The following is a 24,349-nucleotide window of genomic DNA, read 5'->3' as shown; positions in this document are numbered from 1 at the left end:
CACCCGTATATAGTCCAGACAAACACTGAGAACTACACACGATCCCGACATGTCTGATTGTGAATGTAGAGCTTTGACCTTTTTAACAGAGCTTTGACCTTCTTGTTTTATTTTTATTTATTTATTTTTACCCCTTTTTTGTTTGGTTCCACTAGGGATCTGAACCTGTAATAAAGTAAAACATAACACATAAAAATTGCCCTCTTTTTCCATTGGTAACTTACTGCAAATGAAGAAACCAAATCAAAGACGACAGTGGCCACCAAGGGTTTGAGTCTGGGTCTATTATTATTCTAATAATCAACAGAATTCTGAGCCAATTTGAAAAATTAAATTAAAAAAAAAATTGACTTGAAATTGACGGTATACTTACAAAATGAATTTGTGGCTGACATAAAGGAGCTATACCAAGTTTGGAAGTTATCGGCTATCTATAGGATAGAGGAAAACTTTCCGATCACTGGGATCCAACTTCTGGAACCTCCATCAGTCCTGAGAACTGAGGCTTTGAAGAAATACATGAATGGAGTGGTGGTCGATCATGTTCACCTCCACTCAATTCACTCACAGTGGGAGTGCAGAACGTTGGACTCTCTCTGGTAATCTCATAGAGGATGAATGGAGAAGAGGTGTGCATGATCGACGACCGATCCATCCATAGGGATTCTTCAAAGTGGTCCTAGCCCCAGCGATGATGGGTTCATTATATTTATTAGTATTTTAAAGTGCCGTCACTTCCATCCTTGCTGACAATCCGTCCTTTTCTTCAGATGCCATTTACTCATGTCTGATGTAGCATTTTTCTATCCAGATGAGATTATGACTTTAGTCTGAAGACCATTTTATGATGTCTTTACAGAGCAAGCCACTGAATGTAGAATACTTAATGATGGACGAATCCATTTTGCTTCCTCCAACTGGAACTCCTCTTACTGGTATTGATTTTGTCAAGCGTCTACCTTGTGGAGATGTTGAGCGGACACGCAGAGTAAGTTGCTTTCCTTTTAGCCTTGAAAAGTTCTAATTTCATATCACTGTTTCCATTTTGGGACCAAAACTGAAAAAGCAATTTTCCCAAATGCCGGTAGTTCAAGCGTTTTCTTATTGGCACCAAGTTCCTGAATTCTCGTACTTTAAACAAGGATGTGCGAGACACAATTCTAAGAAGAAATCTATGATTATACCTTATTGTCTTACATAAAACGTGCCTGAATATACATTACTCCTTCTACATGTGACATGTGTGACCTTTATGGTGGGTCTCCCCTTCCTCATATTACTTGTATCTACATGCCTCTCATTTTGCTTGATTGAACATACATTATTCCTATATGTGACACAAGGGCGTCCTTTTTGGAAGGTGTCCCCTTTCTCATATTTGTATCTAAATGGTTCTTATTTCACTTGAATATACTTTACTCCTGTGTGTTGCGTCCTTTTTGGTGGGTATCCCAACATTACTCCTGTGTGTTGCATCCTTTTTGGTGGGTATCCCAACATTTCTCCTGTGTGTTGCATCCTTTTTGGTGGGTGTCCCAACATTACTCCTGTGTGTTGCGTCCTTTTTGGTGGGTATCCCAACATTACTCCTGTGTGTTGCGTCCTTTTTGGTGGGTGTCCCAACATTTCTCCTGTGTGTTGCATCCTTTTTGGTGGGTGTCCCAACATTTCTCCTGTGTGTTGCATCCTTTTTGGTGGGTATCCCAACATTACTCCTGTGTGTTGCGTCCTTTTTGGTGGGTATCCCAACATTACTCCTGTGTGTTGCGTCCTTTTTGGTGGGTGTCCCAACATTTCTCCTGTGTGTTGCATCCTTTTTGGTGGGTGTCCCAACATTACTCCTGTGTGTTGCGTCCTTTTTGGTGGGTATCCCAACATTACTCCTGTGTGTTGCATCCTTTTTGGTGGGTGTCCCAACATTTCTCCTGTGTGTTGCATCCTTTTTGGTGGGTGTCCCAACATTACTCCTGTGTGTTGCGTCCTTTTTGGTGGGTATCCCAACATTACTCCTGTGTGTTGCGTCCTTTTTGGTGGGTATCCCAACATTACTCCTGTGTGTTGCATCCTTTTTGGTGGGTGTCCCAACATTACTCCTGTGTGTTGCGTCCTTTTTGGTGGGTATCCCAACATTACTCCTGTGTGTTGCGTCCTTTTTGGTGGGTATCCCAACATTTCTCCTGTGTGTTGCATCCTTTTTGGTGGGTATCCCAACATTACTCCTGTGTGTTGCGTCCTTTTTGGTGGGTGTCCCAACATTACTCCTGTGTGTTGCGTCCTTTTTGGTGGGTATCCCAACATTACTCCTGTGTGTTGCATCCTTTTTGGTGGGTATCCCAACATTACTCCTGTGTGTTGCATCCTTTTTGGTGGGTATCCCAACATTTCTCCTGTGTGTTGCGTCCTTTTTGGTGGGTGTCCCAACATTACTCCTGTGTGTTGCATCCTTTTTGGTGGGTATCCCAACATTACTCCTGTGTGTTGCGTCCTTTTTGGTGGGTGTCCCAACATTACTCCTGTGTTTGTGTTAACTTGCTTCACTTTGCACTTCTTAGACTTTTTCCCCATGACTTCATGTATATTACACTTATATTTATGATCATTTATGTCATGTATTATTTCTACATTCCCAACTTGACTCTTGCATATCATTATTCTGTTTTTTATTGGCTTTCATGTGACACTAGCGATCCTTTATGCCCACTTTCGTCTTCTGTTTTTTTTTTCTTGCTATGTATTTGGTGTGGAACGAATTCTTTGTGACTGCTCTTTTTGTCTGTGTTGTGTGTGTTTTGTTATATAAGACCATAAAATACATTCACATAGTTTTCTCCCATTAATTCTGTTTTGCACATTCTTGATTATTCTATGGGTTCTTGCCCATTTAGTAGTAAACCATATTTTCAAACTGTGTTCAACTAAGTAATTTCTTTTTATTTTGTTTGGTATGAGTTCTCTTACTTACTTCATTGTCCATACGACCACATTTGTAACTAAATTTTTTTCCATGGTAACAGACTGATATCCGCGCCATTCTGACCATGCAGTTTTACTTTTGATAACCCACAGAATGTATGCTAGCTAGAAATAGAGAATAGACATGTGGAGCATTGCTACGTGATTAGTCTACACAAGGTTTGTTTGCAGTCTGCATAAGTTCTGCTTGTTCAGCCGAAATCCAGCAATAGTTCCCTTGGAAAAAGTATGCAGGGCTAACTACAATGCTTTATTCCAGGGTACATTGCCTGTAAGATTCCTGACAGGAGCCGTATCCACCAGCAGAACCAGTACTTTCTAATAGGGTAGATTTAGAAAACCTCCAGGCAATGCAAAAAATCGGACTTCGGAGTTACCTAATATTAAAGATGCACCCTTATCAAAGTTTTTATCCTCTTAATATATTGCAATCATCATATCATATAGCACTGTCTTTACAATTGCTCATGTTGCCTTTCTACCCTGCTAATACTTCTCTTTTCAATTAGGTCTATCACATTACATGATTAAAAACTGAATCCTTCAAAGCTCTATGTAGAAACAGGAGGTCAATTTTCCCTGCATGACTCATGAGTCATCACTACAAAAGTCCCTGCCAGGGGAGGAGGGAGCAGCTGGGTCAGGATTTGAAGAGGGGAATGATTTTTGCAAGGAGAAGAGACTTCCTTGTTTCTACGTAGAGTAGAGAAAAGAGAAGAATTTACTGGGTAGAAAGGCAAAATGAGCAATTGTAAGCACACAGTGCTGTATAATATGGTGATTGATTAAGAAGATAAAAGCTTTGATTGGAGTGCTTCTATAATGCGTCACCTTGGCAATGCTCTCCGCATTTCAAGTGGGTGCTGACATAAAGGACTTAGTAACTTCTAATCTCCTGTATGATTTTGTTGAACCGAGGGAGACGCGCGAGAAAACTATTGATGCACTAGATGGTGGCCCGATTCTAACGCATCGGGTATTCTAGAATATGTATGTATGTATGTATGTATATAGCAGCCACATAGTATATAGCACAGGCCACGTAGTATATAGGAGCCATGTAGTATATAGCAGACAAATACGTGGCCTGTGCTGTATACTATGTGGCTGCTATATACATACATACATACATATTGTAGAATAGCCGATGCGTTAATACAGGCCACGCAGTATATAACAGTGGCCACGCAGTATATAACACAGCCCATGTACTATATAACACAGCCCACGCAGTATATGGCATCCACGCAGTATATAACACAGGCGACGTAGTATATAGCACAGGCCACGCAGTATATAACACAGGCGACGTAGTATATAGCACAGGCCACGCAGTATATAACACAGGGCACGTAGTATATAACACAGCCCATTCAGTATATAACACTGCCCACGCAGTATATAACACTGCCCATGTAGTATATAGCAGCCACGCGGTATATAACACAGCCCACATAGTATATAGCAGTATGGGCACCATATCCCTGTTAAAAAAAAAAAATAATTAAAATAAAAAATAGTTATATACTCACCTGCCGGGATCCAGCGAAGCTCTGGCGATGCGCGCGCGGCTGCCACCATCTTCCGTTCCCAGGATGCATTGTGAAATTACCCAGATGACTTAGCGGTCTCGCGAGACCGCTAAGTCTTCTGGGTAATTTCGCAATGCATCTCTGGGAACGGAAGATGGCGGCAGGCGCGAGTGCATCGTTGGACGACGGAAGGTGAGAATAGCAGGTTTTTTGTTTTTTTATTTTTAACATTAGATCTTTTTACTATTGATGCTGCATAGGCAGCATCAATAGTAAAAAGTTGGGGACACACAGGGTTAATAGCAGCGGTAACGGAGTGCGTTACCCGCGGCATAACGCAGTCCGTTACCGCTGTCATTAACCCTGTGTGAGCGGTGACCGGAGGGTAGTACGGAGCGGGCGCCGGGCACTGACTGCAGGGGAGTAGGGAGGGACTAGTCGGACTGTGCCCGTCGCTGATTGGTCGCGGCAGCCATGGCAGGCATCTGGCGAGACCAATCAGCGACGCGGGATTTCCGTGACGGAAGTTGCCGACAGAAAGACGGAAGTACCCCTTAGACAATTATATATATATAGATAATTGACATTTTCATTGACATTGTGTAATAATTACTTCACTTTCCATCCTTGATGGGGATCTTGTATGGAGATTTGGCTTCCCCTTTTTATTTTTCTTGCCACGTGTTTTTCAGTTAGGTAATAGACTGGTACAAGAATTCATACATTTTTCACTAGTTTTGAAATTATTGCTTTTTTCAATGCTCCCCTATTTATCATTATGGATTTTTGTAGCACATGGACTCATCTAGTTGGTGATAATCCAAACACTGTTATTTAGGCCTCCTCCAGACATACTTTTTTTTCTCATACTTCAAAAAGCCCTAGCAGTCAGTGGGGGAAACAACTTGGTTCCTTTTTAATGGAGCGTGACCTGGTATGCGCTGCGGTCACTGCGCTGGGAATTGGGGACAACCCAGTCATCAGCTGAATAGAAATCTATAGTAAGTGGGGGTCCGATGCAAAGGCCTGGACAACCCCATATACCAAATGCAGATTCTGCGACATCCATGATAACAAAAATATTCAGTAGTAACCCTAAAGCCTCTCGAAATGGCCCGACGTCCCAGGAAAAGTCAGGACTGAAGTTCCAAGTTGGGAATCCCACAACCCCCTAGAGGGTCACGTGTACAATACTTTAGCATAGGAATTTATTGTCTGTGCTAAAGTATTGCACATGTGGGTCCCCGAAGGGGACTAAACAGGAGTGTATACTAATAGTTGAAAAAATTGTAAAAATAATAAGTTTCAATTTCCCCCTTTTTCCATATTCAGAATAAAAAACATAAGCAGATTTCTGCTAATTGACATTTATGTATCATTGTATATCTACAAGAATTTACTTTCTATGTTTGGGATTTTTAATTGCGTAATAACAAATAAATAATTTAATTTTAGATGATTTTTGTTAGTCATTCATCTCCTACTCTTTAGCAGTTGTGATTTGATGAATACTAGTATTTTCTACACAGAGGTGTCAGGAGAGCAGACGGGTCCCCTAAATATTATCTCCATTGGCTCTTCTTGCTTTCTCCTACTAAGATAACAGTCAAAATTTAGATGCAGAAAACTTAGAAAGAGTTTTATTAATATAGGTATATCCACTGTGTGCGTTTTGACGTTTCGGCCAACAGTAGGCCTTCATCAGAAATTATCTTCAGTTCTTGGAGTCGACACAATAGGTCAGGTACAACTGAGCAGCGGAGTCTTTGGAAGATAAATTAAGGCCCTGGGGTCCATGCACAACGGTGCAGAGGATGAATCCCCAGCATGGTGGTGCATAGACCCCAGCGCCTTAATGTGTCGACTCCAAGAACGGAAGATAATTTCTGATGAAGGCCTAGTGTTGGCCAAAATGTCAAAACGCACACAGTAGATATACTTAAATTAATAAAACTCTTTCTAAGTTTTCTGCATCTAAATTTGGAGTGCCGAATTTATCTTTTTGGACAATTTGGAGTGGTATCCTGTTGGTGCACCCTTTATAGCGGAGTGCTGCGCAGCCTTATTTGATACGATAACAATCACATATCATTTCTGAATAGCTGTGATTTGCACTTTTGTATTTTTCGTACATTTCCTCTTTACATCATCGATTCATTCTACTGTCTCGCCCGTGCAGAAGCAAGGTTTGTTTTGTACATATTTTTATCTAATCATTATTTCATCCATATAGTCTTTCTTCCTTTTTGGTAGACCCAATCTAGTCTTCTGGTTGTCTTGCAGTTTCAATTGTAGCAGTATGACGTCCAAGTGGAGGTTCTTGCTAGAAAATACTTGACCCTTCTAGGAAAACACATCTGAATGATGGCATTGTTGCCGGTTATTCTTTTCTCTTTGACATGAGCAGCTCCCTCCCCAATGAAAGCAAGCTGATCATTTCCTAGAAACCTCACATGTGGGTCACAAAGCCCTTAAGAAGTCATTATTTTCTCGTTTGCTTCGCTGGAATGTGCTCAGAGCAGAACTGAGATGATTGCTGCTAATTTAAAGCATTGATTAAGGAGAAGTACTGACGTCTCATTTTTGGGTTAGTTTTTTTTTTTAAAGATTGTATCCGGCCTTCTTGTAGGAAAGCAGCTGTGTTTAGTGCTAACCAATAATGAAATTACCATAGCAGTAAAATATGTTGTATAGGAAAGTTTCTAAAAAAAAAAAAAAAGCAGATGTCTTACTGGTGAAGACAAAGCTGCAGAGACCATGCAGCCAAAACCAAAAGACTTAGTTAGTTACACATGTGCCGTTAATACAGCAGCCACCAAGGTTGCAAACGACTATTGCGTCATATTTCTTTTAACCTGTTTGGAGTGGGATTCTTTGGCTTGGATTTGACTTTGTGGTCTAGGTCAGACAGTATGTTCACTAATCTCACAGGCAAACAGGGCTGCAATATTGTTACAATACAGCAGAGCTGTGAGAGCTGCAGCAAATGTGTTTGTAAGGAGATGAAGTTCAGTTCTACGTTTCTGTGTTAGTTACTTGTGTCACACATATAACTCCTCCTTTTATTAAAAATAAGCTCCGGAGGCAGATTCTCAGGGAGATCAGTGTCCGGAACATAGATCTTAGCAGCTTATTTACATATATGAAAAACATAGATTTCTCAGGAATAAATTATCAGATCGCGTAGGTATCAAGGTATCATTATGTTCACCTTCCTATGATGTACATGGCCATTTAAACGGATTAGGACGGTTGATCCTCTTGACAGATTCCCATTAGTTAGAACAGTTTTTGAAACACTACAATGACCCGATCTGTTTTATTGTGCAAACCAAAAATAAATAAAATTGATGCGCACTTTTTGGCAAAATGAAATAAGCACACAGGGGCAGGTTGTCCTTACTGGTCCTTTGTAGGCCTGGGTCCAGGGGAGGTAAGTCTGTAGGTTGTCATTTGAAGAGGTTGTTGGCAGGTGGAATCGCACAGATAGATTGAGTTTTAGTGCACCTTTTTCTTTTAGGAATATATATATGTATATTATATAGTTAGTCTATATAGCAGCAATGTGGTTTAAAACTCCTATATCCAGTGTATGTGTATACCCCAGCATGCTCAAAGTGCAGTTATATTATTTGAAAAGTGTTAAAAAACAAAATTCAAAATGTAATGTAGTAACCTCTTATACATGACAGGTGTCAGTTGTAAAACCGTAACTGCCACAATCCTAGCTGGCTCTGATAGCTGCTGAGTAACCCTTTAGATGCTACAGTTAGTTGCAACCGTGGCATCCAGGTGGTTGTCGTCTTTGCAGGATTTGCTATGTGGTTGCGGTGATGCCTGGCCAGTCACGGCAATCATTCGCAATGCTGTGGGCATGCATAATTTGAACACAACACTGACTGATCCGTTATTGAAAAGATAAAAAGCGCCACCCTTATTACTGAAGCAGAAGGTACAGGTGCTTGTCACAAAATTAGAATGTCATCAAAAAGTTAATTTATTTCAGTTTTTCAATACAAAAGAGGGAAACTATTATATTATTTAGAATCATTACACACCAAGTGATCTATTTCAAGTGTTTATTTCTGTTAATGTTGATGATTATGACTTACAGCCAATGAAAACCCAAAAGTCATTATCTCAATAGATTAGAATACTTTATAACAGCAGCTTGAAAAATGATTGGTACTTTTGGCAGTGTGGACAGGTGCCAAGTCCTGCTGGAGAATGAAATTTCCATCTCCAAAAGCTTGTCTGCAGAGGGAAGCATGAAGTGCTCTAAAATTTCCTGGTAGACGGCTGCGCTGGCTTTGGTCTTGATAAAACACAGTGGAGCTACACCAGCAGATGACATGGCTCCCCAAACCATCACTGATTGTGGAAACTTCACACTAGACCTCAAGCAGCTTGGATTGTGGCCTCTTCACTCTTCCTCCAGACTCTGGGACCTTGATTTCCAAATGAAATGCAAAATGTACTTTCATCTAAAAACAGCACCTTGGACCACTGAGCACAGTTATTTTTCTCCTTGGCCCAGGTAAGACGCTTCTGGCATTGTCTATGGTCATGAGTGCCTTCACACAAGGAATGCGACACTTGTAGCCCATGTCCTGGATACGTCTGTGTGTGGTGGCTCTAGAAGCAATAATTCCAGCAGCAGTCCACTCTTTGTGAATCTTCTCCAAATTTTTGAATGCCCTTTTCGTAACAATCCTTTCAAGGCTGCGGTTATCCCGGTTGCTTGTGCACCTTTTTCTACCACACTTTTTCCCTTCCACTCAACTTTCCATTAATATGCTTGGATACAGCACTCTGTAAACAGCCAGCTTCTTTAGCAATGACCTTTTGTGGCTTACCCTCCTTGTGGGGTGTGTCAATGACTGCTTTCTGGACATCTGTCAAGTCAGCAGTCTTCCCCATGATTGTGGAGCTACTGAAACAGACTAAGGGTACTGTCACACTATACGATTTACCAACGATCACGACCAGCGACACGACCTGGCCGTGATCGTTGGTAAGTGGTTGTGTGGTCGCTGGGGAGCTGTCACACAGTCATCTCTCCAGCGACCAACGATGCCGAAGTCCCGGGTAACCAGGGTAAACATCGGGTTACTAAGCACAGGGCCGCGCTTAGTAACCCGATGTTTACCGTGGTTACCAGCGTAAAAGTAAAAAAAAAAAACCGTACATACTTACATTCCGGTGTCTGTCCCCCGGCGTTCTGCTTCTCTCCACTGTGTCTGCGCCAGCCGGAAAGCACAGCGGTGACGTCAGACGTCACCGCTGTGCTCGCTTTCCGGCCGGCCGGCGCTCACAGTGGAGAGAAGCAGAACGCCGGGGGACAGACACCGGAATGTAAGTATGTACTGTTTTTTTTTTTTTTACATTTACGCTGGTAACCACGGTAAACATCGGGTTACTAAGCGCGGCCCTGCGCTTAGTAACCCGATGTTTACCCTGGTTACAAGCGAATGCATCCCGCTGGATCGCTGTCACACACAACGATCCAGCGATGACAGCGGGAGATCCAGCGACGAAAGAAAGTTCCAAACGATCTGCTACGACGTACGATTCTCAGCGGGGTCCCTGATCGCTGCTGCGTGTCAGACACTGCGATATCGTATGGATATCGCTGGAACGTCACGGATCGTACCGTCGTAGCGATGAAAGTGCCACTGTGTGACAGTACCCTAAGGGACCTTTTTAAATGCTAAGGAAGCCTTTGCAGGTTTACTGAGATAATGACTTTTGGGTTTTCATTGGCTGTAGGCCATAATCATCAACATTAACAGAAATAAATAATTAAAATAGATCACTCTGTTTCACTCTATATAATATGAGTTTTACTTTTTGTATTGAAGAACTGAAATAAATTAACTTTTTGGTGATATTCTAATTTTGTGAGAAGCATCTGTATGTGAGGGAATTCCCTAATGATATAAAGTGTATTTAAAACATACGGTAATACTTAGAGCTTTTCTTTGAGAAAACCATGTTATTGATCCACATTGCCTCACTAACAACACACTTGGAGCAGTTTAATATCTAAAAACGAGGCCACTGGTTCCCTTTGATAGTGTTTTTTTTTATTTTTATCTTCAACTCGCTCCATTAGTATCTGAAAGGTGAACACCATGGTACTCTTTGGTCCTGCTTTCGGAGTGGCTTCTCCAAAGTGTCCAAGGTGGGATTCCGCACACAATTGATGGATTTCTTAGAATTGGGCAAAAATCACTCAAAACAGCAGCCAAGAGCTGGTCAGAGTGCTGCCATGTACTGTTCTATATGTATGACTTCATTCATAAACCATGGTTTTACACTTGTAATTGAGGCTTCCGATTGTGTAACAGACGCTTGCAGAAAGTCTACTTTGCTTGTATAACATTACGAGTATTACCAGCATTTTCTTCTGTATAGTTCTTTAGAAATACAGAAGTTCTTAAGATCATTAATACAAGAAGTAGAGTTGTGAGTCTGATGCAGAGAAAGACTATTTTGCAATATGACAGATTAAATATAATTTGTGGAAATGGGCCAAAAGCAAATGTGAATAGTGCTTGTGTTTTGAGATAAAAAATATTTTATACTTCCATTTAGTAGAAATGCAATGCTGAAAACAGAAGTAACAACTTCTCTAATTTCAGTTTTGTTTTCTGTCTAAATGTACAGTACTGGTCAAAAGTTTGGACATGCTTGTTCTTGCAAAGGTTTTCATTGTTTTATTTGAATGTGCACATTGTGGTTTTGCTGCCTTCAGTCTGAATCTACAAAGGGACACATATGTAAATGAGGAAGCAACCCTGAACGTGTTCAACCTTGGATTTTGATTCATTTAGAACACAGTAGAAATTTACAGTGCTATAATGTCCAGTGTTGCCTGGTTCCTCCTCTTGTCCTCACTAGTATCTTCATTCAGCAATTCAACTAAATAAGGCTTGCTTCTTGCAGTCTCTTCTGGACAGTCAATGTTGAGATGTGTCTGCTACATTTATGAGGAATGCTATCCGAGATGCTGTCAATATGTGTTTTCTGAGGTTGACTGTTACGCACCTGTCCCTTTTATCCCGGGCTCCGCTTCCTTCCCATGTGTCTTCTGCCTCGGTTGTGCTACACATCGGGTTTTGCAAGTTACTTGCTTTGACTTGATGACATTATTTCCCTAGTCCTATTAAAGGCACACTAAGACAAACACCTGTGTTTTAGGATTAAGATTTTAGTGTCCTGTGTTTGTTGTACTTCACTGTTTGTGTTGTTTCAACTTACAAACCCTCTGTTCCTGTATAACTTTAGCTCAGCAGGCTAATCCTTGTTCTGCCACCTCTGGATCAACCAATGGTTGTTGTAAACATATAAACTACTGCTGGACTCTGTTAATATTGCATGCATCCTTGCTGCATTCCACTTAATTCGTACTATTGGTCCTGAGTTTCCTGAGTGTGCGAAGTCTCCGCTCCTACAAATGTCTTACTGCCTGCTGCACCAACGCCCGGTGTTTTAGTGCACACCTAGACCTGAGGTTTTGTCGATACATTTCACTAGCTGAGACTAACACTGGTAACTCTGATTAACTTATCCTCTGCAGCAAAGGTAATTTTTGGTTTTCCTATCTTGGGGTGGTACTCGTGAGAGCCAGTTTCATCATAGCGATTAATAGTTTTCTTAACAGTACTTGACGATAAATTCAAGGTGCCTAGAAGCCATTCAATGTGACTACATGCAGCAGTATATGAGAGTGCCATTGCGGTCTAAAATTTATTCGAGAAAAAAAAAGGAGTATTTTGAGGAATCCCAAGATTTAAGACATTAAATCCGTTCACCTTTTCTGCGTCGCACAAAGACACGGTGGTTGGAACCAAAGATCTAAAATTTGGACTCATCAGACCAAAGCACAGATTTCCACTGGTCTAATGTCCATTCCTTGTGTTCTTTAGCCCAAACAAGTCTCTTCTGCTTGTTGCCTGTCCTTAGCAGTGGTTTCCTAGCAGCTATTTTACCATGAAGGCCTGCTGCACAAAGTCTCCTCTTAGTTGTTGTAGAGATGTGTATGCTGCTAGAACTCTGTGTGGCATTGACCTGGTCTCTAATCTGAGCTGCTGTTAACCTGCAATTTCTGAGGCTGGTGACTCGGATAAACTTATCCTCAGAAGCAGAGGTGACTCTTGGTCTTCCTTTCCTGGGGCGGTCCTCATGTGAGCCAGTTTCTTTGTAGCGCTTAATGGTTTTTGCAACTGCACTTGGGGACACTTTCAAAGTTTTCCCAATTTTTCGGACTGACTGACCTTCATTTCTTAAAGTAATGATGGCCACTCGTTTTTCTTTACTTAGCTGTTTTTTTTCTTGCCATAATACAAATTCTAACAGTCTATTCAGTAGGACTATCTTCTGTGTATCCACCAGACTTCTGCTCAACACAACTGATGGTCCCAACCCCATTTATAACCCAAGAAATCCCACTTATTATCCCTGACAGGGCACACCAGTAAAGTGAAAACCATTCCCGGTAACTACCTCTTGAAGCTCATCAAGAGAATGCCAAGAGTGTGCAAAGCAGTCGTCAAAGCAAAAGGTGGCTACTTTGAACAACCTAGAATATAAGACATATTTTCAGCTGTTTCACACTTTTTTGTTAAGTATATAATTCCACATGTGTTAATTCATAGTTTTGATGCCTTCAGTGTAAATTTACAATTTTCATAGTCATGAAAATACAGAAAAATCTTTAAATGAGAAGGTGTGTCCAAACTTTTGGTCTGTACGGTATGTGTTCAGTCGGAGTCTTCAATGTGCACATTCTAATTCGAACAAAACTATTGCACATTGACAGGTACTATACATGCTGGTAGCTCAACAAATCATTTGTAAATTCTTGTGCTTCCCATGAGATTACAATTCCTTGCTTTGTATGCTTTTTATTTCTCCTGAACAAATAATTTGGCAGCTGATTTGTACCATTCCCTTTGTTTGTGGTTCATGCTCATATAAAAATACTATCTTATCAGACTTCACTGTAACAGATTATGGGTTTATAGATTCCTAGAACTAAAATACTAAGAAAAGATGCTTCAGAATTGTTATAGTTACATAGACCTAGGTCCATCAAGTTCAACCTTTCTCCACCAATTGTACGTGTTTATTCCTTGGAGACTACAGGTATTTAAAGAGGTTGACCAATACTAGGACAACCCCTTCTCATTCCTCATGTTTGGCCCCGTTAAAATAAAAACACCTATACTTGCCTCCTGTGCCACCACTCTTCCAGCAGTGTCGGCACACGCACGTGGGGTTATGTCACACGAGCCCTACGTCCAAACAGTGCTGATGTCAGTGTACCTGCTTCCTGACAAATTGAACATCAAGAGGTAGTCAGAGAGCAGCCACAGCCCTGGCTTCCTGTTGATGTTCACTACATCTGAAGGTGGGAACAGTGAAGTGAAAGGACTTGCATGACGTTGCAACCTCACTTGAGCCGGCAATTGTGGTGAGTTTAGGTGTTTTTATTGTAACAGGGCGAAACATGAGAAACTGGTTGTCCAAATTGTGAAGAACCCCTTTAACTCTAATCTCGGAGGTTTCAGCAATGGTACATCCTATTTTTCTAAAGACTCTTCCAATTAAAGTAGTTTGTCCAGAGTGTAATTGTACAGACTTGGTGCAGGCCAATCTTGTCAGCAGAATTGCAGGAGCTCCGTTGTGTTAAATGTTTTACCCCTTTTCTGGGGTCTCAGATTTTTTGGGGTGTAGCTCCTAATTTACCTCTATGGATAATGGAGTGGGCTGCATAGAATAACCAAACAAAACATTAAACTCTTGACAAAATCTGAATCCAAGAGTAAATTCTTGGAAAGTCAAGTCAAAATCCAAGAAAGACCTAGCTTTTGAGGCCAACAAAAAATCAAACAGTGCTAAGTCAAAAGCAATGCTCAAGTCAAAGGGTTAATCCAGTCAAAATAGCGTGGCCCGAACGCAGAATCCAATAAGCGCACTAGGGATAATTATTATACATTCATTGGCACAGGGTTATAGAAATAAGTTTAAAAAAGCAGGCTGGGGTGGACATAACCATCGGTGCAATTGGGACAACCTCACAGGGACTCAAGAGTTAAGGGGACACTATTGCCTCCATAGCAACTGAAATTGTGCATTATGGACTGGCAAGGACCCATATATTGTTGTTGTACAGAGGCCGCCTTCTGCCTGTGTGACCTGGCCTGGTCTACTGACTGGCCGATCAGTTGGACCTTTAGATTGTCTGGATCCCTGAATGGCTGGGCAGCCAAGCCTTCTGTGCATATGCCGCCCAGACTCTTTGCCGCGAAGACTCGGGTGGTCCCTGGCAGAGGAATTCATTGCGCGAGTCCAGCAAGATAAGCAAGTAACATCTTGAAATCTTAAACTATCTTCTGCCTAGTTGTCCTTCTATGTATGAACCGGGAAACCTAAAATGATGGCTAGTCTAGAGCCCACCTTTGCAGAGCTTAGATCAAATGGTGAATTATATGGTCACATCAATAAAAAATCATTAATTGTACATTGGTAGTCAAATCCACATCTCTACCATTGATTTGTGGCCTCCTGGAAAAGCTCTTCTGCAATTATATAACATGTTATTTAGCAGTGTTTTTTAGGTTGTTATTTAGCAACTTTCCAGGTAAGAATCAACCTCTGTATCTTTCGTAAATTCACGTAAAATCGATAGAGAGATTATACAAAACTCACTTCCTGTATTATTTCCACAAAGTGTGTGACTGTGCTGATGGGGTACCTGACAAAATACGCGGAGAACACTGACTAGAAAGGTGCAAAGTCAAAAATCTGGTTTTATCTGAATGTTTTTCTGTTCAGTTCCTGGAAACCCCTCCCTTCTACTGTATAGAAGAAGGTCAGTTTCTTTAAAGGGAGCAGAAAAGATTATATTGTGGTTTCCGCTTGAGAACTTTCTCTTTCATTACATGTTAAATCAGAAACACATGTCGAGAAGTAAGAAGAACAAATGACTTATTTCTCTGCAGCAGGCATGCTATGTGGTTTATGGCGCCTATCAAAATCACAATATGTACAGGCTTATGGAAAAGTTGGCCTGGGCAAATAACATTTTCTGTTAATGAAATTGTAGCATGATAAAATCCAACATTTTATTTTGCGAGCTCATGGAAAACACAACCTTTTTTCCATTGGGTTAATACTAAAAATTTTCCTGTGTCAAGATACTGTTGTTATACACTTGTCACGGCGCCTCCTGCTGTTCTTTTCATTCCTTCTCTGAACATCCACCTATCTGTCTACCGACTGTGGTCACACCGGCTCCGTAGTTCCATCCCACCACCTTAATCCTCCTGTATACAGGTGGCAGAGGATTCCTGATATTGGGCAGCCAGCAAATACACTTTTTTGCATCAGAAGTTGCTTCTTATCACCAGCATTAGCTGCAACACCCAAAAAAGATATGCAAATTGCCTCTTCAGAGAGGGAGAAGACTTGAACTCTAGTGCCACCTGTAGGAAGTAGAAATCCGAAAAGTCAATATTGACCCTTTAACAAGTCTTGTCTCATTACTTTGAGTGTCTGGTTTGCGTTTTATGATATTTGTAGACTCGTGTTTCATGGTGTTTGCTCCTCATCAGTGCAATGCAAGAAGTCTGATTTGGCTAGACGAGAGGCCTCTGACGAGGATCCAAGGGGCAGCATCCTTATGGAGAGTGACATGCCGATGTCTTAGATGCCTGTCAAAGGGATTACATATTATAGTGTCTGGTTTGCGTTTTATCCTATTCGTAGACTTGTGTTTCACGGTGTTTGCTCCTCATCAGTGCAATGCAAGAAGTCTGATTTGGCTGGATGAGAGGCCTCTGACGAGGATCCAAGTGGCAGCTTCCTTCTGAAGAGTGACATGCCGATGTCTTAGATGCCTGTCAAAGGGATTATATAAATACTTTCTAGTATTGCAGTGCAATTAGATATAACTATTTAATGTAATAGTAACAAATCTGTTAATGAAAACATTTTTCTTAACGTGGAAGCTTATGGGAAATTGATGGCATCCCTTATAGTAATGCAGAAAAAAACATATACAAGGGAACCTGTCACTAGATTCATGGTGCCAGAGAAAAGGCTATAGGAGAGACAAACACCTGGCGCAGCGCTCCGAGGAGCCAGCTGGGAGTGGCGCTGGACTAGTCCCGTGTCCAGTTATAGTCCCAAGCATTATCTTTTAACTTTTTTTTTTTCTCTGAAATGCCAGAATGTTTCTGAGAAATATATACCTAGCCACAATTGTGCAGCCATTCCTCTACTGTCCATGGTTTGGGCAGCAGAAATTAAGTGACAGGTTCCCTTTAACATTTTTATTAACAGATGGCTGATACCTGGCATCCATCGCATGAAGTGTCTGGTATAAATGAGTCCTAATAGTGGGGGATACAGTTAAAAAGCAGTGACCAGGTTCTAAAGAAAATGTATGAAGAGGGAAGTTGGGAAAAACTGTATTAGTGAATGCCATTGGTCTGGCTAAAAAGATTTTCTTTTAGAAAAAGCTTAAAATCACACAACAATCTGGCTTCCATCCCCACCATTCCACCGAAACTGCCCAAACCAAAATTGCTAATAATTTTCCGCCAAAGCCGACAGACAATTCTCTATACTCCTCCTTGTAGACTTTGTAGCCTATAAAGTTGGTGGGTGTGGAAGCACTGTGCCACTGGACAGGTTACCCTGTAGGGGCGTAACTAAACAGCTACCTGTTTTTTGGTAGAGACTCTGATGGTGGGGTTAGGCTTGGCCGCAGGTACCACTCCAGAGCAGTCCTTGGGTCTGCGGCAGGTGACTGGAGGGTCAGAGACTTGGTACAGGAGGACAAAGCGTGGTCAAACGGCCCACGGTCAGGGCGGGCAGCACGGAATCAGTAGGAATAGCCGTGGAGGGTACATGCTAGTTGCCGCCGTGACAGTACGGTACTTTAAATCATTTATTAAACCATAATCATCTTCTTTTGGGCTCGACATCTTGGGTGTTTGTGTTGAGAACAGGTCCTTGTTCTTATTTTTTCAAGGCTTCCTGTAAACTTCATCTTAGCTCACTGATTCAGTGTTGGGAAGCGGCTTAAATTGCTTACTCAGATCAAGTTATAGACCATGAATCTAGTCACTTTGTTCCAGAAGATTAAACATATTTTAATTTATTCTGTGTTTTACCGTAAAGTGCTTCTCAATGACATACAAAATTGAATCTGAAAATCGGGGAAAACAAATCCTAATGTTGCTGAAAGTACTGGAAAATCGACTGTTCCAGAAACTGTGGCTAATTTTTACTTCTGTCAAAGCACAATTGGCCAGCTATTGAATTAACTAAGACCAGGGGCCGTTAGTGAAGAGTTATCGGATTGTCTTTTCCGATACAAAGCACTCGGTAGCGTACATAATATATAGACATACCGAGGCTCTACACGTAGGGCAATAGATAGAAGGTTTTTTTTCTAATTTCTTGTAATAACACAATTCTAATTTTCTTTTTTTTCTAAAAACTGGTGTAATAAATGAAATGATTTAAGTGAGCTATCTTTTGTCTTTGATCCATAATTTCCTCTAAAAAATTAAAGGAAGTTACAGGAACCAGAGTAGCAGCGGCCACTTTATAAGGGGTTGTCCACTATTTGGACAAGTTCTTCTCAAGTGCTACATTCCCCAATAAAATAACAATAACAAATTACAGTAAAAGAAGAATGACCCCAATCACTCTCATACCCGTTCCATTCCAGCTATGACGATGCGGGGTCTCCCGAGGGTAGCGTGTCATTGTTATGCCATGTGAGCGCTGCAGCCCATCTGTAGCCTCAGATGAATCTGGGATGTCTGAAGGAAGTGTCAGAACTGCAGCCCATTAACAGCTGATTGGCTGCAGCGGTCACGTGGCATAACAATATCACATATTGGGTGACCAGACGCTGCCATCACCGAGAATCTGTTTTTATTTTTCACTGGGGACTATAGTATTTAAGAAGGGCTTGTCCGAGTGGTGGACAACCTCTCTAATTACTATATGAAAGGCTAGTTCACCATGTTGACCACATACATTTGAAACCAACATTGCAGTATTTTAAAAAAGCCATTTTGTATCTTCCGCTTTTGTCTTGCAAACATATATACGGTCGGATAACGATAAGCAGGGGATGGACGTCCACTGATGGGCAACAGAGAGTTTCTTTGTTGTTAGTTAAACCAATTGTCCGGTGAAAAACTTCAAGTCTGCGGTCGCTGTATGTGACTGCAGACTTGTGAGTACTCACATGACGGGCACTAACTTTGTGAGGATTATCCAGTGTCGGCGCTGCGGAACATGGTCATATGACCCCAAGTCAACAGTCTAGTTGGATTCTAGCCGGGAGGACGCATATCGCATACTTAAGGTCACATGACCGTGCTTCTCAGCGCTGCTGCGCGTCATGTGAGGACTCACAAGTCTGCAGTCACATGGAGTTTGTATGTAGTTAAATGCCATCTGTTGCATGATGTGAGAATGGCTGACATGATATTTAATTAGATTAGCAATATGAATTACAGAAAAATATTTGACCCCATAGACACTGGTATATGTAATGCCCATTTCTGAGAACCTTTGGGTACATTTCTGTGAGTGATGTACATGTAATACACTTCCAGAAATTCTATATAGCTGCAGATATAACAATGTGCCGGTGAATGGCTGTCTTACTGGAAGTGCAGATGCAGGAAGAAAGTGAAGTTCTATTCTCCCTGCAGCCGCTCGCTTCCAGTCATCATGGCAGTTCAGGGAGAGGTTACAGTCACTGCTATACAGTGAACGCGCTGTTATCACTACTCCAGTGCCTTGATTGACAGCTCAGATGAAAGAGCACAAAACCTGGTAACAGAGTCACTATAAATGTAGGTTCTCAGCAGTCCAAAATGATTGCAGCCATGAGCATTAAAGTTTAAAGGGAATTTGTCAGCATGTTCTAAGATATAATCTGAGAGCAGCATGATGTAGAGACAGAGACCATGATTCCAGCCATGTGTCATTTGCTGGTCTGCATGTTGTCATTTTGATAGCGGTGCTCCGAATTCTGAGCTCTGTATAACCCTGCCCACAACAGTGATTGGCAGCTCTCTACGTATGTTAGTGCTGGGGGCATGTTTGGACTAGGAGGCATGAGACACCTAGTCCTTTACTGATAATCTCCTGTTGAGAAATCATTGATTTCATTAAAGCGGGACACACAGCACTGTAAATGATACATTGATGGAATCAGGCACTCTGCTCCTACATCAGGCTGCTCTCAGATTACACACCTAAAACCTGCTGACAGATTCCATTTAAAGTACTCCCCCTTGAAACATCTTGCCGCTTTAAAGTCCAGCATTCTGCGCTTAGTTTCTTAACATCTTTCTAGGATTAAGAACGTACATTTTTCTGATGCAGACATTTTGTCGTCAGCTTATTGCCAAGAAATCATTCTAACAACTAGGGATTGTCCACAATGGTGAACCAATTTAAGGCCCAAAATCGCTGGGTCTTTTTTTTGTGACTTTAATATTGATGATCTATTTTTAGGACAGGATATCAGATTACTGGGGTCCGATTCTCAGCACCCCCAATAGAACAGACTGAAGGTGCTACAGTGAACTGGAAGTGGTGCAGCGCTGTATAGTGGCTGGAAGTGGTACTACAAGCTCTCTCTAGTGCTAGGCCACTTCATTACGCTGTAGCTTTTTTGAAATCTGATGATCATGGAAGTGTTTGGAGTTGGACTCCATCGATCGGATGTTGATGATCTTCCCCAAGGATAAACCATCAATTTAAAGCCTCGGATGATTCCTTTAAGGGTTTAATGTAAAGTAATCACAGTGAGATTAAAAATGATGGCTAATTTACAAGAAAATCAATGACATATACACATGCTATTTTCTGTATATTTTATTAATGCCGAATATACTTGTATATTCTCAGCTTGGTTATTTTCCACATATGCCTATAAGGACGCTGAGATATTTGCAACTAATTTCATTCACAAATGAGTCTGTAACATTTGGGGGAGAACAACGGGTTGAAGTTTTCCAATGTAGAGAAGTCGTCTACTGCAAGACCGGCGGAACGGTTATTCCTTTATTATAGTTGTAATATGGTTAGGTGAGCACTTTCAGTAATTGAAATTGTGACTGCAGATCTTTCAAGTGGGCAAAAAAATGTCATTCTGAGATCCACAAAATGTTGTGTGCAACCGTAGAAGATTTACTGTACGTCCTCCCGAGATGCGTCAGTCATTCAGCCTGTACGAGAAGCATTCCTCATCCATTATCTGTGTTGGTCAGAATTGTGTTAGGTGTTCTCAGGTCCTTACTTAGACTGGTACTACAGAGCAATGTGTAGTTCTTGATGTCGCATCGAACATTACATTCATGCCTCGTGACTTCTCACCTACCATTACTGCTGCCAAAAAGTGACCTTTGTTGCATGTTTGGTCATAGGCTGCAAGTTGCGCACCATAGAATTAATCGAAAGCGGCGCGCAACCTCGAGCAGCCAAATATCCGGTCTGAAATGGTTAAGAAACGGCAAGTTACACACCTGTTTTTGTCACCCTACTTGCCCAAGATGTGTCTCTTTGTAGCCCTAGCCTTGTGATGTAGCATGAGAGCGATAACTGGCTTATTTCGACCACGTGTTTTACCGTGTGATCCTACAGTACAGTAATAATAACATAACCCCATTTTCACACGCTATACCTTTCTCTTCAATTTCAGGCCATTAGAGTCTTTTTTATGTTAAGGTCGGCGTCCCTGCAATTACGGAAAGAGCCAGAGACTCAGCTTCCTTTGACCCGGGAGGAGGACCTGATAAAGACAGATGATGTCCTTGATCTCAGTGAGTACCATAAAATTAATATTCTTTTGGCGTTCTTAACCACTTTTTGGAAATGACGCCTTAGTAAATAACTGGAAGGATTGAATTTTATAAACATACTGTTTATGGGTTTCCAAGAATTGCATTCCTATTCCTCATCATGTCATTCCCACACCCTTTCTCGCAATTAAGATATTTTAAAGACAGACTTTACAGTAAGTAATTGTGTAGAACAATATACTGTTCTTATATGCACAGCTTATAAGTTCTAATATAGCGAGTGCACACGCCTCCCTTTCCATGATCTCTATTTCTACAGTAACTATTGCCTAATATACTTTCTCGGGGAAAAGTCTGAGCCTTTGCAGGGGTCAGGAACCTTGGCCCTCCAGCTGTGGGAGAACTACAATTCCCAGCATGCCTCAACTGCTGCAAGTTGCTAGGGCATGCTGGGAGTTGTAGTTTTATAACAGCTGGAGAGCCGAGGTTCCCCACCCCTGCTTTAGAGTCTCTTTTCCTGACCCATAGTGGGAAGTTTATGGAGTCTTTCAAGATGGCGTTCTTCCTTTAAGTAACCAAGCTCCAAAGCAAAGAGCTTACAAGCGCTCCTCGAACATTGGCCAGATCTCTTGAGCCTGCCATCTTCTGTGACTTTGCGCTGCTCCGATGCTGCAGGGGTAAAGCTGTCTCTACAAGCCGCATCGAACAGCGCACAGTAGGGGTCATTGGTGCACTGGCTTGATTTGTCAATCATCTGGTGTGCACCACCCACAACAAACAGGAATCTTGGAGGATGGGGCATGGTGCAATCCTGACCAAAGCTCTTGAGATAACCCCTTTAAAGGGGTTTTCCTTAACTTAGGAAAAGTCATGAACATTAGACCCATGCAGGTTTGATTGCACCCTTACTGATCAGGTGATTGCAGGGGCTGCAGAGCATGTTAATTCTGTTGCAGCACTATCCCATACAAGTAAATGAGAAAGCGCTTACTCCTCTTTGTAATGCACCACACAATCTATAGACCTGTCCCTCTTCTGATGTGCTATGGCCTCTACAATCAGCTGATTGGTAGGGGTGCCAGGAGTTGGACCTGCACCAATTTGATGCTGTATTTGTCTTTTAAGATTTAAAGTCACCCTTTAAAGGTCATCTGACAGTATAATCAACCTTCCTAAGCTGTCTATATGTGAATGCAAATCATAGAAAATTGTTACCTTGATATCTAAAATCCCATGTTTTATTCCAGAGAAATATACGTTTTTCTTAATATAAAAAATGAGCTATTAAGGTCTATGGGAGGGACACAGCTATCCCTGAAAATCTGCTTCCAAGGCGGCTTATTTTAAATGAAAGAGGGAGTTGGGGGGAGTTAGCAGTGTGACACATGTAGATCAGGTGAGCAGCCTGTCAGTCATTACATGTCTCACACTGGTAACACCTCCTTTCATTTAAAATTAGCTCTAGACGCAGATTCTCAGGGAGATCTGTGTCCGGCCCATAGTTCATGCTATCTCATCTACATATTTAGAAATGCTTGTATTTCTCTGGAATGAGATATTGTATGGCAGATACCAAGATATCATTTTTTTCAGCTTCCTATGAGCTGCATGTACTATATAGATGGTTTAGGGGGGTTGATCCTACTGACAGATTTCCATTAAACCCTATATACAAAGCGAAAGTAGTAGAGATCAATGTGCATTGATCATATTGCCTTTTTAGCCAGGCTCCATCTTTCACTACACTGACACATGGAAGGACCGTTCTTAGTGCAGATGTAGGATTCTGTATTCGGTAGTTTTCATGTCATAGGGAAGAAGAGTCGGTCACACACTGCTCAGGAGCAAGGATGGGCAAACATGTGTAGACCAAAATGTAACCATGTCTGGACCCCCTGTACTTCAAGAACCTAGGGTGCCTTGACCCCTATTTAGCACTCCAGAAAGTCAAATGGGGGTGAGAGGTTTCTGCCTATACCTGCATCTCCTACTATTCTTATTTAAAGAGATTCGTTCAGCAGAATTTAGCCTTATAAACTCAAGGCATGGCTTTAATGGCGCTGTGATGCTGATTAATATAATACCTGATGTATAAAGCTCTGTATACCAAGCCAATATATAAAGGGACCTAGTGGCCAGTAACAGTAAAAGAAGTGAAGCAACAGCCGCAGATGACTTTGAAGCTTTTCTTTAGAAGCAGAAGCCTTTGAGGGATGTAGTTCTTGAGAATTGTGCACACCCAATATACATAATGTTCTTTTTGATCGTAGGAATTAATATATTTCTAGAATAATCTTTCACAGTTTATATATAATAATATTATTATTATAGAGTAGATATTCGTTGGACCACTCTTTATAGAAGAACATAGCCCTGTTATGTCTGCAGAACGAGAGCATCTCATAGTGCTGCTCGGACATGTCATGTTTTTTTAGCTCGGAGATGTTGATACTGTGATTTAGGGCTTTTTTCACTCTAGACCCTTGGCTTCTGCTTGCAGTGCAGCCATGACAGATAGGCTCTTCCCTTGTGGAATAGAATTTGCTGAATCCTGACAAACCCTATTGACTAATAAATGAGTCCGATACATTTTCTCCAGGGTCACAACATTTTTTAGGGGTTTTCTAAAAAAAAGACTAAATTAACCCATGGTATGGGTTTAAGGCTATTGTTGTCCACCCATGTCCCTGAAGGTTGGTGGTCAAGCACATACAGTAATGATTTTATGCCTTGCAACTTCTCTCGGAACTGTCAACACTTCTGTGCCAGCACCCAACCAAACTAGCTATACTATATGATGTGATTACAGAGGGACACAGCGCCACGTGGTGCTGGAGAATTGTGGGCCACACCTGTGTAATGCCCATCTCATCCACAATTCTGGATTTTGGCACAAATTTTGTGATTCTCCTGATTATAAACTTTCAAAAAGTAAGTTTATATAATAAGATTTTAGCCCAACGATTATTTCAGTTTAATGTGGATAAAAGGAAA

At 41.4% G+C, this 24,349-nt stretch overlaps 1 protein-coding gene across 11 annotated transcripts in view; it reads left to right on the top strand.

Moving 5' to 3' along the window:
* CLEC16A (C-type lectin domain containing 16A) overlaps positions 1-24,349 on the top strand; it is a 265,133-nt gene that overhangs the window by 112,990 nt on the left and 127,794 nt on the right. For all 11 annotated transcript variants that reach the window (XR_013218206.1, XR_013218207.1, XM_077275189.1 and 8 more), the window contains 2 exons: positions 860-988; positions 21,256-21,376. Coding sequence is in view for 9 of the 11 variants with exons in the window: in XM_077275189.1 (XP_077131304.1) it covers positions 860-988; positions 21,256-21,376 (250 nt within the window). In the remaining 2 variants the exon portion in view is untranslated. The remainder of the gene's footprint in view (positions 1-859; positions 989-21,255; positions 21,377-24,349) is intronic.

This window comes from Ranitomeya variabilis, chromosome 7, assembly GCF_051348905.1.
Source record: "Ranitomeya variabilis isolate aRanVar5 chromosome 7, aRanVar5.hap1, whole genome shotgun sequence".
Classification (NCBI taxonomy): Eukaryota; Metazoa; Chordata; class Amphibia; order Anura; family Dendrobatidae; genus Ranitomeya; species Ranitomeya variabilis.
Note: the sequence above shows the minus strand (reverse complement) of the source record. Positions and strands in the feature narration are given on the sequence as shown.